Source organism: Lycorma delicatula, chromosome 3 (assembly GCF_047948215.1).
Source record: "Lycorma delicatula isolate Av1 chromosome 3, ASM4794821v1, whole genome shotgun sequence".
In the NCBI taxonomy this organism is placed as follows: domain Eukaryota; kingdom Metazoa; phylum Arthropoda; class Insecta; order Hemiptera; family Fulgoridae; genus Lycorma; species Lycorma delicatula.
The window spans coordinates 222,022,991-222,039,338 of record NC_134457.1 but is presented as its reverse complement, the minus strand read 5'-3'; the positions used below and the strand labels follow the sequence as shown (position 1 = coordinate 222,039,338).

The window sequence follows — 16,348 nt, the reverse complement described above, 5'->3', positions numbered from 1 at the left end:
AACAGAATGTGCAACCATTTTGTCATACCTTTTTTTCTAGGAAATGGAAATCGGTGTTTTTAGGTAAATTTCAAGAAAGCTACCTATTGTAACGGGTACCATGATTCGACTTCCGGAAAATTTCAACATATCTTCCGTTTCACAATCACCAGACCCCAAAACTACCGTCAGCTCAAAAGTTTATGTATACATTTATATATATATATATATTACACTATTTCACTTTCTTGTGAACACGATAACTGCCGTAAATTTTCGCCAATCACTTTCAAATTGTTCCTTAAAAATAACTCGACCCAAAATCTCGGTTGAGTTTGTTAACGGCTGAAATCGGATCATGGGGGTGGAAATGGGGGGTCTTTTTCGAAAAGACAAAATATCGCTATAAGTTTCTTATTAAGTAAAATATTGAATTCGTTTAAAGTTCCTACTATTCTCTGGATAAGGGCCTAAAACTTATCTAAGTAAAGGTTTTTGATATCACCAACCATTTTCCCAGGGGCTGGGAAAAATGGGGTTTTGAAAAAAAAAAAAAAATACCTCCCTTAATAGGCACAGTATCGATCGGTTTAAAGTGGTCATTAGTCCTCTAAAAGCTGCTGCCTCGCAGAGCATTTCCACCTACCTCCGCAAAAAAAAAAAAAAAAAAAAAAAAAAAAAAAAAAAAAAAAAAAAATTATTATTTAGTCATAATAGTTGTCCTTGATTGTGAATTTTTATAGTGTAAGAAATTATAATCTCTGAAAAAATATTTTAACAAAAAATAAAATTCTGGTTTAAATGCTTCACATTACCGACTAAATTTTAGAGATATTATTCGTTAAACCTTCATGTTGTTGCCCTGTCGTTTTATCTTTGCTTTCTACAAAAAACCGTTTAAATATTATTATGAAAAATTACTACGCAAATGGACTCTCCGTAGATTACTATTTTACGATTATTTTTTCGAGAATTTCAAGGCAATTCTTTATCACTCGTAGGACACTGAAATTTTGGTTTATATTTTTTTTAACAATAAAATTCCCGGTTTATCGTTCATAAAAAAAGTAAATAATTATTCAGTAACAAAATTAATAAATTAAAATATATAGACTAATCTTTTTAACCTCCCTTCCAATAGCCTAAAAACTTATCGATCATATATAATTTCTAATATTAATCATTAATTGTTCTAATAATTGTATATTAAAATTTAACAAAGATTAATTTCGATTTAAAAAAAATTAATTTTGTAATTATATTTCATGTTGCTAAACGGTACAGTTTAGAAAGTATTAATTTACAAATAAAATATTTGTATAAATTATTTTTAAAAACTATTTTCTTCATAAATCGTAAAGGTATTGTTTTACGATTAAATTACAAGATTAATTTTCAACTTTGAATAAGTTTTTTGTTTTACTTGAATATATTAAAGAAATAATAAAAACAATATCTTTCCTATTTATTTTTAATTAATGTAACTTGTCATAATTAAAGAATGGATTAAGAATTTTCTTTCAAATAATAATCGTTATACTTTTTAAGATAAAAACATATATGCGCATGAGAAATATAAGCTCGTTGGTCTATAACAATAAAGATATAAATGCATTACAAATTTTACGTAAATTTTAATAATTAATTAAGCAACATTTCCTGACATCATTAAAATTTAATGTTTTTTTTTTAATACAAAAATATCACGTAGTTACTATTAACTGTATTACATGAAATTGCCCATTAATAAGAGTTATTAATAAATGTACACATTATTTGTTGTAAAACAATTGTATAAATATATTGCGTACTGAAGAAAAAGAAGCAGTCCCTGCTGAGAAGTCACAGTAAGGGAAGAAGAAAATATTGCTTATTATACTCACCAAAGGTTTGTCTCATATAATAAAAGGTAAGTAATTTATGTATATATCAAAAGTATAATCAATTGTAAAATAATTATTAAGAAATAGTTAATAATAATATATCTGTTTTACTAGAAAAAAGCTGTCAAAGTCGTAAGAAAACTTTTCCGGTTGCATACGGTCTCACCGTGAGTTAAAGAAAAACTACTCCTTTTAAAATATTTATAAAAAATTACTAGCAGCAATTGAGTTCGGTGTATATGATTCGTCTGTATGGTAATTCGTATCGTATTTTAATTGTAGATAATTATTCATATTATAATGCTACGGAAAAGTAAAGACGTTCAGTCTTAAACACGAGGTCGAAGCATCCGTTCGAGAATTAAAAAAAAAGAATTCTTTTAAAAAGTATAAAACATTTTATATATTTTTTATTTATTTTGTTTTGTGTCTAGTTTATTTTTCTTATGTTTACCTTAAATATCGACAGCATTTTCATTATTTTCCTCTAATTTATTTATACAATTTTTAACTATTCAAAAATTCATTTAAGAAATTCGTTCAGAAATTAAAATAGATATCATCATATTTTTACTTTTTAATCGATTTCAGAATCGATTAAAAAATAAATCGATTAGACGTTTCTTAATACGACCCGTAATTTAAATTTGATTTTTTAATGTACTGAATGTTCAATCTTTATTCTTCATGAATTGGATCTATTTCGATGATTCATTTTTTACTTTGTAGACAAAGTTACTGTTGTAAGTTCTGTTTTAAACGAAAAACAACAAAATCTATATTATATAAAAGATTAGAAATAATTTTTAATTTTTGTTTAGTCATCATTGCTTAACATCTATGGCTTTTTGTGCGCACTCGCCTGATGTTATCGGATTTATTTTTTATCGAGAAGTAGGTTTCTTGCATTTATGTTCCTTGCAAACGGTTTGCTTTCATACGAGCAGTGTTTTAGCGGGTGAGATAATTTCACAAACAGAAATAAAATTAAGATAAGAAAATAGAATAAGAGTTTTAGAAAAAAAAATTAACTTCAAAAAACTATTCGAAAAAGTAGAATTTTTGCATTTTTTATTTTAATTTCAAATTTTTTAAGTCCGCCAATTAAGGATCATTAAGAAGTTTGCTATTTGTCATTTATTTGGAGGACTTCCGAAAATTGATTTTAAAAGAATATAAATAATTAAAAAATAATCATTTTAAATTTAATGCGGTTGTTTTTGAGTTTACTTTAAATGGTAAATACTTTGTCTTAAATAAATATTATTTGTTTATCTTTAACAATTTCTATTAGTGACCCGATTTTTAATTTAATTTTTTTTTATTATCTAATTTATTCCTGTAATTTTATTTAACTTACTATAATTTTTTTTTTTTTTTGCTGTAAATCAGTTTTGCAATATTTAATTGCTGGAATAATTCGTAGCCATTTCCCTGATGAATCCGTGAAATATAAATATTAATGTAAAAAGTCTAGCAAATTGCAATCTACCGGCAGAATATGATTTTTTACAATAATTAACTTTTCCACTTACAGAATCATTAGTTTTTTATATTCCGTATTTACTTCGACAGAATGCATGTGTGATATTCTGTGGAAGTAGAAATCTCTAAAAAGGCTCTAAATGTAGAGGAAAAGAAAAATATAATAAAGCGCTAAGGTAGCTGCAAAAATTCATTTTTATAAATAAATATTATATATGTATCAAAAACAGTTTACCGCGGATGCAGAAAAATTATGTTTATTTTCAATAAGTTAAAAGTAAAAATATTACTTATTCAGTTTTAAAATTATATGCAGAGAAATAAATTTCTTGCATGTGTAAATATTGAATTAAAACGTAAGAATAATTAAATAATTAACAAATAAAAAATATGATGAACCACCGACATTAGCGCCGACACTGTGTAGTATTTTATTTGATTAAAAAAACTACGTTGGTTAAGTATCTTAAAATTTCGACATAGTATACTTAAAAAGTAGTGGATTTACTTTTTTATTTCTCTTGGTGACCATCAAGGTGTCTCTATCTTTCATTCGGAAGGTTCTGAGTTAGAACTGGAAATCCGTCGATTTCCTTACTGAATCCAGTTATGTTCTTCCATCATGTGGCAATAAATTTCTCGCTCAAAGAGAAACTAATGTTCCGAACAAAAATGTTACGTAAATTTTAAATTTTATAACAAAAAAAGATCATGTTCTAAATTATAAGATCGTATTTTCAAGTAAAATATTTATCATGTACCAATATAGTTTAGTTTATATTACATTCCTTATTGACCCTTTTCATGCTGATTTTCAAAACAGGATTAGTCCGCAGCCAACTTATATTAATTTTAGATCCGTCCTTAATAAAAAATTTTCGGGTAAATAAAAATTAGACACAAAGAAAGTAACTGAAAATGGGAAGCGGTTGGAAATAGGAATAGATAGTTTAATGTATTCAACTAGTAAAGTTATAAATTAAAAAATGCTTATTTTTAGTATAATTATTTACATAAATTTAAGTAGTATATAAAATATCAAATTATCGTACATATTTTATTTATTTAATTTACTTTATTTTTTAGATGCGGCTGTTTATTAAAATGGTTTTACCATTCTTTATAATTCTTCCCCTTATAAGTATGATAAATTCCAAGCCATCATCGTTGCGTAAGAACAATCCATTTCAACAACAGTTTAGCACCAGAAAAATTCATTCGCACGATTTAATATTAGGAACTCCAGAAAGTACAGATATGTAAGTAATTATTATCTATCTATTATCGATCAAAGTTTTTAAACTTAAACGCATAGATGTGCATTACCTCTACCCGTAATGTGGAACTACAGTTGGCACTATTAAGAGTATAGCGGAGGGGTTAGTTTACCGCGACAGGACGTCACAATAAAAGCCAGTCAAGGGTTCAGCAATCCATCCCTACCTTTGAGTCAACTGAACTTTCTAAATTTTGACGAATTATACATAAGAATCAAATAAAAAACTACTTTTTTCTGAATTTAACATGTCTTGAACAAGTTTACCGACATGATTATTAAACGGTGTTTAGTGAATATCTATAAAACAAAGACGTAAATTTCTTAAAAATCGTATTTTTTTATTAGCAATTTTTCTGCCGTTGACAAAGCGCGGTCAACGCACTCTGTGTAACCTACATGCCACCGCAGTATCGTAGTCAACTCTATTCTGCCCCTTCGATACTGAGCGATTCCTCCTACATCAATCCAACTGATGTTATTCTCTTTTGAAAACACGAAGAGAGGTAGGCAGTTTTGTTCGACTGGTCTTTCTCGCGTTAACCCACCGGGTTGGTCTAGTGGTGAACGCGTCTTCCCATATCAGCTGATTTGGAAGTCGAGAGTTACAGCGTTCAAGTCCTAGTAAAGTGAGTTATTTTTACACGGATTTGAGAATACTAGATCGTGGATACCGGTATCTTTGATGGTTGGGTTTCAATTAATCACACATGTCAGGAATGGTCGAACCGAGACTGTACAAGACTACACTTCATTTTCACTCATACATATCATCCTCATTCATCCTCTGAAGTATTACCTGAAAGGTAATTACCGGAGGCTAAAACAGGGGGAAAAAAGAAATGTCTTTCTCGCATTGTACACTTAGTAATTTCAGTTTTTGATTTTTTTTGCGAGTATAAATATTGTTTTCAATAAGAAACGATTATTTTTTCATATTTATTCCGTTTCATTTGCAAGACTTGCAAAAAGCCCCATTTTTATAGAATTCTAAAATAAAAATCTATAATAAATAATTTAAATAGAGGATGAATTTATTTTCATATTATGGGAATCATAATTTTTAATATTTTATATTTCCTTAATTGATTTTGGTAGAAATAGTGCGCTGTTTAGGAAATTGAATTTAATTTGTATTTTATAGTTTAGCACATAAATTATATTTTTAGAGCTTTGGTTGAAATTATGCAACAAATAAATCAAATTCATGATAATTTAACTGAACTATAACAATTCTGTTTCCAGTTATCAATATAGAGATGGTGGATCATGCTGTTGATAGATTCATTTATTACGCTACTCGAACGAAGTATTGTCAAGTACACGTTGTCATCCAGACGAATATTCAAGCCGTATATCACCTCAACAAACGATTGTATTTTTTCGCATTTTCCAAGTTTTTATAAAGGAATTGTACAACTGATTGAAAGAAATCACATTTTAAAAAATAAAAAGAAAATAGAGATGCCTTTTTAAAATTTACATGTGGAATTAATTATACATGATATAACCAATGACCTGAAATATTATTACACAAAACCAATTAAACTATGAAGTACGACATGTTTTCAGATAAAGACATATTTACTCGATTATTAATGCAAATAAATTTACGCCTGAAATCTTTCTTCGTGTTATAAAAATAAGAAAACTATTCATTCCGTTTAACGGTTCTTAAGGTTCAAAGGTAAATGGGTTCAAGAATTTCTTTACTGAGTAGAAATAATGCGTATAACGTATTATTTTATTGTAAAAAGAGTACATTAATTGTTTGCTTTACAATATTCGTCCCAGTCTATTACGGCTATGACACATACATATCATTTAAAGTACAAGAAGCACCGATCAGAGTCGCTTCTCTGAGAGTATTGAAGTTCATTATAATGTTAGATCTTCGCGTGAACACAATTAAGATGTTGGTGATAAGGCTAAGTACCACTCGCATTTGTGAGGTTATGCTCTTATGCTCTTATGCGACAGTATTTTCGGTTCAGTGTTGAGATAATAGGAAACCACTTCACTCTTAACCTACCCTAATAAGCACGAAATTGAATGGTAGTTATGCGTGAAAATGAGTAGCCCGAGAGAAACTAGTGTTTTATGTCAGATTGCTTACAACCTGACATAAAGAACATTGTTCTATATAAAGAACAGAATAATAGCCGTTGAAATGGAATGTTACAGAAGAGTACTGATTATCTGATGAGTTAATAAAAATTCGAAATAAAGAAGTCAAAGACGATAAATAGGAGAGAAATTTTAAGACTGTTCGATTTCTAAAAAATGGCAATATGTTGTAAAGAGACGAAATCGGTTAATATACTGTACTGCAATTTTATAAGACGTGCAGGTTTAATTAAAAATTACGGTGAAGAAAGACATGTAGAAAGTAAACATTGTGTAGATGGAAGAAGCAGTTTTTCTAGTTTTTTTTCTTTAATTTGGGACTTTGAGAGATGAAATGAATAATGTGTCACTAACAGTGGGGGTTTTAATTTCGTAAATAGGTTATAGAAAAACTATATTTTATTCGAAATTTACTTATTTTCTATGTGCTATTTATTAATACTTCATTGTATGTACATTACTAAAGATCAGTTTTATAAAACATATTTATTTTAAAAATGAACTAATTTTTATATATGTAAAAAAACTGAAAGTTGATGATTTATCATTGATAAAAGTTTACAAGTTGATGGAACAATTATTTGGAAAACGATACAAAAATTAAAATGTAATCACCATACTACAACGTACATTAAACACACATCTCTGTAGTAATACACTTCATATAATTTTTCGTACTGAAACAAGTTCTTATAGTATTGTTACCACTTTTAATGTAGTAAGTAAGCAAGACATAACTTTTTCAAATGAATAAGGTTTACTGAACTACAAATAAACTAAAGCATTCGATCTACTTCTGCCATAATATACTAAGTATTGACAAACCGGGATCTCCGGTTTGGTTTAACCACCGCGTTGGTCTAGTGGTGAACTCGTCATCGCAAATAAGCTGATTTCGAAGTCGAGAGTTCTAAGGTTCAAATCCTAATAAAGGCAGTTACTTTTATATGGACTTGAATAATAGATCGTGGATACCGGTGTTCTTTGGTGGTTGGATTTCAATTAACCACACATCTCAGGAATAGTCGACCTGACCTTCATTTACATTCACACATATTATCCTCTGAAGGATGAACCACCTCCTGAACCACCTTACGGTGGTTCAGGAGGCCTTTATTTATTTATTCTTTATTTATGTTCAGCCTACTGAACCTTCTACTTTCTACTTCTTTTATAGAATAAAAGAGAGGAATCTCCGGATGTGTTATTTACTGTCCCATGTATATAAAAATTTATTTATCGGTTAATAGATGTAATATACCACATAACTAAATAAGGAACTCTACTTTATTCTATACAATACTTAAAATAAACCTATACACTGTTCAGTTAAACTGAAACTGAACACGGATTAAACGAACAGATACATTCGACCTAATGTACTAGGCCTTTTTTTTATTTTCCTGTTTAGCCTCCGGGAATTACCGTTCAGGTATTACACTTCAGAGGATGAATGATATGTATGAGTGTAAATGAAGTGTTGTCTTGTGCAATTTCAGTTCGACCAGTGGTTAATTGAAACCCAACCACCAAAAAACACCGGTATCCTCGATCTAGTATTCAAATCCGTATAAAAGTAACAACTGCCTATACTAAGACTTGAACGCTGGAACTCTCGACTTCTAAATCAGCTGATTTGGGAAGACGCGTTCACCATTGGACCAACCCGGTGGGTTAATATAATAGGATTGCTACTCAGTAATTGTTTACAAGTTAACTTTTGGAACGATTATTCCATAACAATCGTAAATTATTAAACCGATTATTTTTATTTATTGTAAAACAAATATCGTGTTAAGTAATTAAATATATAGAATATTATTTCCAGAAGATAAAATAATGGACATTTTCAGCCGATTACAATAAACTATCAGAATGTTATTTTAATGTATTATCAATAGGAGTGAGCCTCATTTTTTAAGGGTTTTAATGTAAAATTTACGTGTGAAAAATTACTAAAAGCGATGAAAAAATACTAGCCGGTTAAAGTATAAATTACCAAACTGGATCGCTACAGAGCTCAGCAGAGTAATTTTAAGTGCCTCCTACAAACAAATAAGCCGATCAGCGGTTATCAGGTAGCAGATTTAGTTACAGATTGAGTGCGAGTGTTATTAACCGTAATCAGTAGACTGTCAAAGGATATTAAAGTTGAAAACCAAAAGCATTTATAAAAATGATCACTCGTACGCAGAGTGGTACGCAGAGAGTACCTTTACTTAATAATAATACTTATAAATGATTCTTCTAATCTGTTTTAGGTTACTTTTAAATGTTACCGTTACGAAAGAGAAAGTACCTGGAAGGGTAATCTATGAAGATTTAAATTTTGATGAACAGACGTACAGCGGTAGCGATTCGTTGTCGTCAAAGGTATGTCCCTTTAATATAACCGGTATATCATTAATACACCAAGATGCAGATGGAATTTCCGGATATCCGGTTATCTTAAGCGGCGGTGTAGGAACAGTCGAAGCGACAATTTTGTTTGTTTCAAAGAAAGGTGAAGGAATTAATTATTGGGCCAGAATTTGGGGACGACCGTATACAGTTGAAAACCAAAATTACAACCTACTGCAAGGAGTCCCAAGTCAAACAGATGAGTAAGTATTAAATTAATATATACCTGTTATTTCTTTAAAATTATGTGTTAAACACTAAATCTCCTTATCGCATAAAAATATACGATAACTTTAAAAAGTAAGCGATTAAAAAAAACGAGTAGAATTCTCCCTTGTAAAGAACCTATAATAGATGAACTCCACTACAAATGCTTATGAATTAAGTGTAATACACATTAAAAAAAGTACATTTATTAACTTGGCGTATAAAAAATCTATATTAATAATTATAGTACTATCTAAAATATTGATTTATTAATTTTAAATACTAGCAAATAATATCACTGATGAGCATAATTTTTGTTTTCTGACACGAATCTTAATCTTGTTTTTGATGCTGAAAAAAATATGACCTCAGAATCTTTCTTATCATCCACCATTTTTGAAAAAGTTTTAAATTTTAATAAAAGGATTTTTTTCATTTTTCAACGTTTAGTTAGCATTTTAAGCTCCTATACTGTATTTGCTAGCTCGTTTTTTATTGTTTAACTTTGTTAATATAATTTGTAAGCTATAAATAAACAATACTAAACGAAGAATTAAATCATATCATAGTCACATATTATGACATATGTACCTATGAACCGAAGGATCATGTAACCGTTTGTTTAGCAAGTGTGTCTGGAATTTCTAAAAAATCTAAACGTACTGTAAAACATCCTTCATTGCAATCTGCAATCAGGCCTGAAACTCACAGTGAAATTACTCCAGTTCCTGAGCCACCTGTGAATGTATGTTTCGAAAGCAGCGATGAAGAATCAGGCATTAGTGAAGAAGACAACAATGTTTTTAATTTTGAATTATGTTCCAATAAGGCACATTTTATATCACAAGGTGAATTAAATGACTTGGTTAGAGATTTAAATTATCAAAAAATCAAGCTGAACTGTTATGATCAAGACTGTCAAAATTGGAATTTACTTTAAAAAAATAGAAAAATTTCGGGCTTCCGAAGCGGACAAAAAGAACTTTCTCAGTACTTTATTGATGAAAATAATTTGGTTTACTGCACAAATACTGATGAGTTTACGTTGCACTTACCACAAGTTCATAAATCTGAGGACTGGCGCTTTTTCACAGATTCGTCCAAGTACAGTTTAAAAGTGGTTATACTACACAACGGTAACAAATATCCTTCGATATCAATCGCTTATGGTATTAATTTGAAAGAGAAGTACGATGTGATGAAAGACGATCTTGAAAAATTAAATTATACAAAACATAGCTGGAACATATGTGGTGATTTGAAAGTTATAGCTATTTTGTTAGGCATGCAGTTAGTCTATACTAAGTACATGTGTTTTCTTTGCGAACGGGACAGCCGAGTTAGGGATAAATATTATGTTATCAAAGAGTGGAAGAAACGAGACACCTTAACTCCAAATGGGAAAAATATTATTTATGAACCCTTAATTGAACCCCAAAAAATTATTTTTACCCCTCTCAGTATCAAGCTAAAACTAATGAAAAATTTTGTAAAAGCAATGAAGAAGAGCAGACCCGGATTTTAGTACACCAAGCAGAAATTTCAGGATGTAAGTGAAGGAAAAATTAAAGAAGGAATATTTGTTGGTCCTAAAATAAGAGAGTCGGTCAAAGATGATGTATTTAATTGGATATTAATTAATTTAGAAGGTGCAACTTGAACTTTATTTAAAGACGTTTGCAAATATTTTCTCGGCAAACAAAAATCCGACAATTACCACGATATTGTTAACAAACTTCTTACTTCATACACAGCTGTGAGATGTAATATCTCTAGGAAAATCCTCTACTCACATCCGGTTTTTTTCCGGAACAACCTCGGAGACGTAAGTGACGAACACTGTGATCGTTTCCATCAAGACATTTCGGTGATGGTAGAGGGATGTGGAATACTAACATGCTACCCGATTACTGTTGGACATTAATTCGGAATGTGCCTAAGGCTATTTATAAAAGAAAAACATCAGCGAAATCATTCTAACACAGGTTTAGCTATGCAGAATTATAAATTTTTCAGATATTAACTATATTTTCCCTTAATTTTTTTTAACGTAATGTATTTAAGACTAACAGTGATAGAAATTTTGTATTTACAAATCTGTAATATATGCTAAAAAGCAATTCAAGAGATGGTATCACACTTAGAGAAACATTAAAAAAACGTTTTTTTTTCTATCAGTGTATTCACTTTTTGGATACCGCTTAATGAAAAAGATTACATAATGCTCAATTTATAAATAAATTTATTAATTTCAAATACGAAATTACATAAAGTACGGTTGGATGTGCAACTTATGTAACTTTTAAACAAAATTTGGAACAATCTACCTCTTTTTAAAGTCGATTCCGTTAAGTATAAAAATCGTTTATATTTTTGCCGATGAGAATTAAGCTTAATAACCAGCTATATAGTAATGGTAAAAATTTGACTTAGGTCTGGTTTCATTCCGCATAAATTTTTTAGCATTTGAAAATTTTCTTAAAAAACTTATATAAAAGTACCAAGTAATAGAAAATTAAAATCAATAATCACAAACATAAATTTCAATATTTAAATGGAGTTATTTAAATAGTCTTTATAATCTGGAGATTCCTGTTTATGTCCCCAAAAAGTACTACATTTTTTTTGACATCTACAGCCTAGCGCAAAGGATTTTAATTATTGTTCATTTCTCCTATAAAAAAGATTCTTAACGCGCTATTTCTGTATAAAGAAATACAAATTAATTCTCTTTTACATTTGCCGGTCCGAGATTTTCATATGGCTGGGATACGAGGAAAATATCTGAATTGTCAGTAAGAAAGTAATGAATGATATCACCTCTAAAGAAGGCGACAGGAGTCACTTTACCTTACTTCTCCTAGTTAGCCTGTCATGTACAGATGGAGAACTGCTATCTCATTTTCAGGAATTAACTTGTTTTTCATAACAGGATGCCAGTTACCGACGGATGGATGGCATTTAATAAACGCATTTGTTTATTAAGAAGTTAATAGCAGTTCGACATGGTAATAGACATTTCTTATTGTGGTAAATTCTATTAATTAAGGAATTAAGAAAATATTAAAAGGAAGACTCCGGTTTTAAACTAAAACTAAAATTTAAACTAAATTTTTAATGTTAAGTATGAGAAAATCTCTTATGAAGAATGGAGACAGTATAAATATATATATATAATGTATTGTATTTGACAGAACTACATTATCTTACACTATCTTTACATTATCTGGCACAATCTTTCTTTTACCTGTCCCAAACAATACAGGTATAATACAATCGAAGAATACTTAGTGGCCCTAATTGTTTTACTCATTTTTTAAAGAGAGTTTAGTAGGTAGACATACAAGAGAGAGAGAGAGAGAGAGAGAAAGAGAGTTTAAGGTGTGTAAAAACAGTATATATATTTAACTTGAAGCATAAGACAAAGGGAAATTACTTCACTCTAACTTTCCCTAAGGTCTGGCTTACCTTTGAAAATTTTACTCCAATCTTTGTGAATGATCTGTATCTCCGATGTCAAGTTGCAATTTATTTAATATTTGAAATATATCTAGAACGAGTTCTTATATTATTACATATAGTATAATTACAACTGTTCATTCAATGGATTCCTCCACTGAAATATTAAGGAAATTATTAATCTGGAACCTCCGTCTGTTAGTAGGAAAATTATTAATGTAAGGTAGTTCGGAAAGTCGCTGTGCCGTGCGCTTTAGAATTATGTGGTGTATTATATTCTTTCGGCGTTAGGTTGGTTGGCCTGGGGGTTAGTTGGGCGTTGCTCAATAATAAACCAAGACGTCAGTTGAGTTGTGATTGAAGGTGTTTCGTTTCGTTCATGTTGCTTCGTTTATCGGATTCAATTTTTGCGAGAAACGTAACGGTTATTTTAGTGTAGAGGAACGAATTTTTCTCGTTGAACACGTCTTTCGTGAAGGTGACAAATATACTTATTTAGTGAAGCAAAGGTTTTCCAAAAAGTTTTCAAATATTCCTGTTCCTCACCGCGATGCAGTTCGAACACTTATGGAAAACATTTGGGTAACAGACTCTGTTGAAAACGCTGATCGAAGTGGAAGAAGAACTAAACGAATAGAGGCTGCATTATATTTCGGATGCTATGACCGAAAGTCTAACAAAGTCAATCCGTAGGTTAGCACAGTATCAAGATATCGGACATGCTGTCGCACATTAAGCTGTAAAAAAATAAATGAAAGTTTTCACTTACAAAGTAATGTGTTTTCAAGAACTGAAACCTACAGGTCATGCCAAAAGACAAAATTGTCAACGGTTTAATAGTTTTATTGAATAAAATTTCGTAGGTATTCTCCACATTACTTTTTTGTAAATGAAGCGTAGATTCATGCGGAAGGATATGTTAATTCACAAAATTATACACATCTGTGGTCAACAACTAACCTTCATGAATTACACGAAGAATCTTTACACGAGCGAAAACTGGAATCTGGGTCGGTATGAGTAGAACGTGTATTGTGGGTCCGGTATTTTTTTTAAAGACAGTTAATAGTGATCGTTATTATGCTGTTTTAATAAAACTTATTAGCCAATTAATACACCCAACCGAAATCAATTTCGGTTGGGTCCAGCAAAATGGCACCACAGCGGACACAGCTAAGAGGTCAATGACTATTTTACGGAATGTCTTTGGTGAACGAATCATTTTGAGGGGCTTGTGGTCTGTATAATCGCCCGATCTTACTACCCCACATTACTTTCTACGCGGGCATCAAAACAAGCAGTATATTACAACAGACCATACGATTGACGAACTAAAAACCGCAATAAGAGCATACGTACCATACATTCCAGTACATCAGCCGGTTAAAGTGTTAGAAAACAAATCGAAACGTTTGCGGTGTTGAATTGTTAGAAGAGATCATTTTCAACAACTTTTATAAACTGTTCCAGTTATTGTAATAATCGTTTCTATAAAATAATGAAAAAAAAAAAAACATATTAATAGTGAAGAAAATTTCGTCATTACACTTCCATAACTGCAGGCATACCAACTTTCCAAACGCACGATAATTCTAATTTTTAATACTCGTATTATTCCAATGAATTATCTCTCCAAATACAAATTATTCAGATTTTCCGATTCCAAATTTATATCTAATCGGTTAATCCTTGATTAACCTTTAATAATTAATTAAAGATTTAATTACCCTTTAATGATTAATTTAACAGCTTACATTTATTCGATTCACCCGATAATTTTTTTAAGTGTATACTGACTTCATTATAATTATCTGTGTTTCTGGAATAAATAGATGGATTTACAGTTTTGTTGTAATTTGTTTTATCGTAAATGCGAGTAAATAAATAACTGTAATTATTATACTAGTTTTGTGTTGCTACTCTATTTGTCCTTTGTAATTTTTTTAAAGTTTATGTAATTTGCATCGTAATTATTGCATTTATATCTTGTGTTAGATCTACAGTCAATTTCTTGTATCGTGAAAGCATTGTCTTCTGTATGCTTGAATAAATAATTGTTCTTCTTAATGAATTTAAGATTCTGTTAATCTCGGTGTATTTAACACTCCGTCTGTAATAATTATAATTTCCCAAAAATGAATAATTTCATTACAAATGAAAAAATTATACGTAAAAAATAATTTCAAATTTTATTGAGGAATGTTTATCAAAATTGTTTAATAAAAATGTATTTTTCTTTTTAGCTTACTGATGTACACAAACGTCTGTGAAAATGGAGAATTTGGAGAATCTGTTACTGCAAGTGTTGTATATGATACACCAGATAACAAAATTGCAAATATTACGTCTGTCCAAGCTTGGGATATAAGTAAAGGTTGTGAATTAGGCAGTTATCCTGTTGTCATTGAAGGCGGCGTTGGATTTGATCACGTAAAAATTGAAATAACTTCACCGGTATCTTGGGGTTTCCAGTATCATGTTCTTGTATTTGGAGAATTAAAAAAGAGACGGTTAAATGGTAATCAAATTCGCGGAATAGGACAAAATTTATAATGTTCTTGAATAATAAATTCCTTACACACTAGGCACCGCTTTTTATACGCACATTTTTCTGTATGTATATATATGTATATTTTATTGAATATCTTACTTTCTTTGAAATAATTTTTCTCAAAATAGTTATATCTAATAATAATTATTTTAGTTAAATACAAAATAAAGTGCATATTTTTTTGAGAATTATCATCTGAGTCTTTTAACTATAAATTACTCATTCCTATTTTTCCTGAAGTTAAAATTACTATATATTATGGAAAGTATTTATAACTTACGATCGCATAATACATGCGATCTTAAATATGTATGCGAATAAATATGTATGTATTATTTTAATACAGATAAAAAAATTGCAATGTATGATATTTTAAAATATTTATGGTACCCGTTTACCCGTTTTTCGGATTACCTTAATAATGTGTCTATCATATTTCCCGTAAAAAAATGTATATACACATCACTTAATCAAAATTACTATGAAAACATAATCAAAAATAGGTTAAAATAAATTTGTTTATAATTTAATAAATTGGTCTCGAGTCCAATTAAAATAAAAGTTTAACCGAATCGGTTGGAAGAATAAACTGCTAATATGATTCTTATTTTTGAGGATAGAAAACCCTTTACAAAGGTAGGAATTAGCCAGATCCTGATTCAGTCTGGAAATATTAATAAATAAAATTTAAGTCGACAGATGAAACAGTCAAAATAAAAAAATACGAAATAACATTTTTTTAGACTGGGGTATTAATTAATTTTTTTCAAAACTTTTCTGATTTAAAAAGTAATTTCCAGTGACATTGTTTATTATTTTTATTTATAAACCAATATTTTTATAGTCCAATCTTCATACAGATTTTAATGCCGCAGCGTTTCCATACCGACTAAATTACTTTTCCCAAAAAACGTAACAAAACTAATCCCTTTCTACGACTTCCTACAAACGTCTACATTAAATTTCATTACTACGATTAGA

General features: G+C 29.6%; 2 protein-coding genes across 8 annotated transcripts in view; one reads left to right on the top strand and one right to left on the bottom strand.

Moving 5' to 3' along the window:
* The window catches only part of LOC142322455 (protein Wnt-5a-like), a 485,502-nt gene that overhangs the window by 84,528 nt on the left and 384,626 nt on the right, over positions 1-16,348 (bottom strand). The window contains exon 1 of one of the 5 annotated variants that reach the window (XM_075361558.1): positions 1,863-2,018. The exons of the other annotated variants lie outside the window; for them this stretch is intronic. The gene's annotated coding sequence lies outside the window, so the exon portion shown is untranslated. Of the gene's footprint in view, positions 1-1,862; positions 2,019-16,348 lie in introns of those variants that run through there. 5 annotated transcript variants of the gene reach the window in all.
* Positions 1,748-15,544, top strand: LOC142322456 (uncharacterized). Of its 3 annotated transcripts, none has more exons than XM_075361561.1 (4): positions 1,748-1,888; positions 4,434-4,606; positions 9,012-9,353; positions 15,060-15,544. In XM_075361561.1, exons 2-4 carry the CDS (start codon positions 4,434-4,436, stop codon positions 15,367-15,369), a joined length of 825 nt encoding a protein of 274 aa, XP_075217676.1. In that variant the 5' UTR covers positions 1,748-1,888; the 3' UTR covers positions 15,370-15,544. The 3 variants fall into 3 exon arrangements, with proteins under 3 accessions (XP_075217676.1, XP_075217677.1, XP_075217675.1); XM_075361562.1 differs by lacking the exon at positions 1,748-1,888 and adding an exon at positions 2,720-2,820; XM_075361560.1 differs by lacking the exon at positions 1,748-1,888 and adding an exon at positions 2,994-3,100.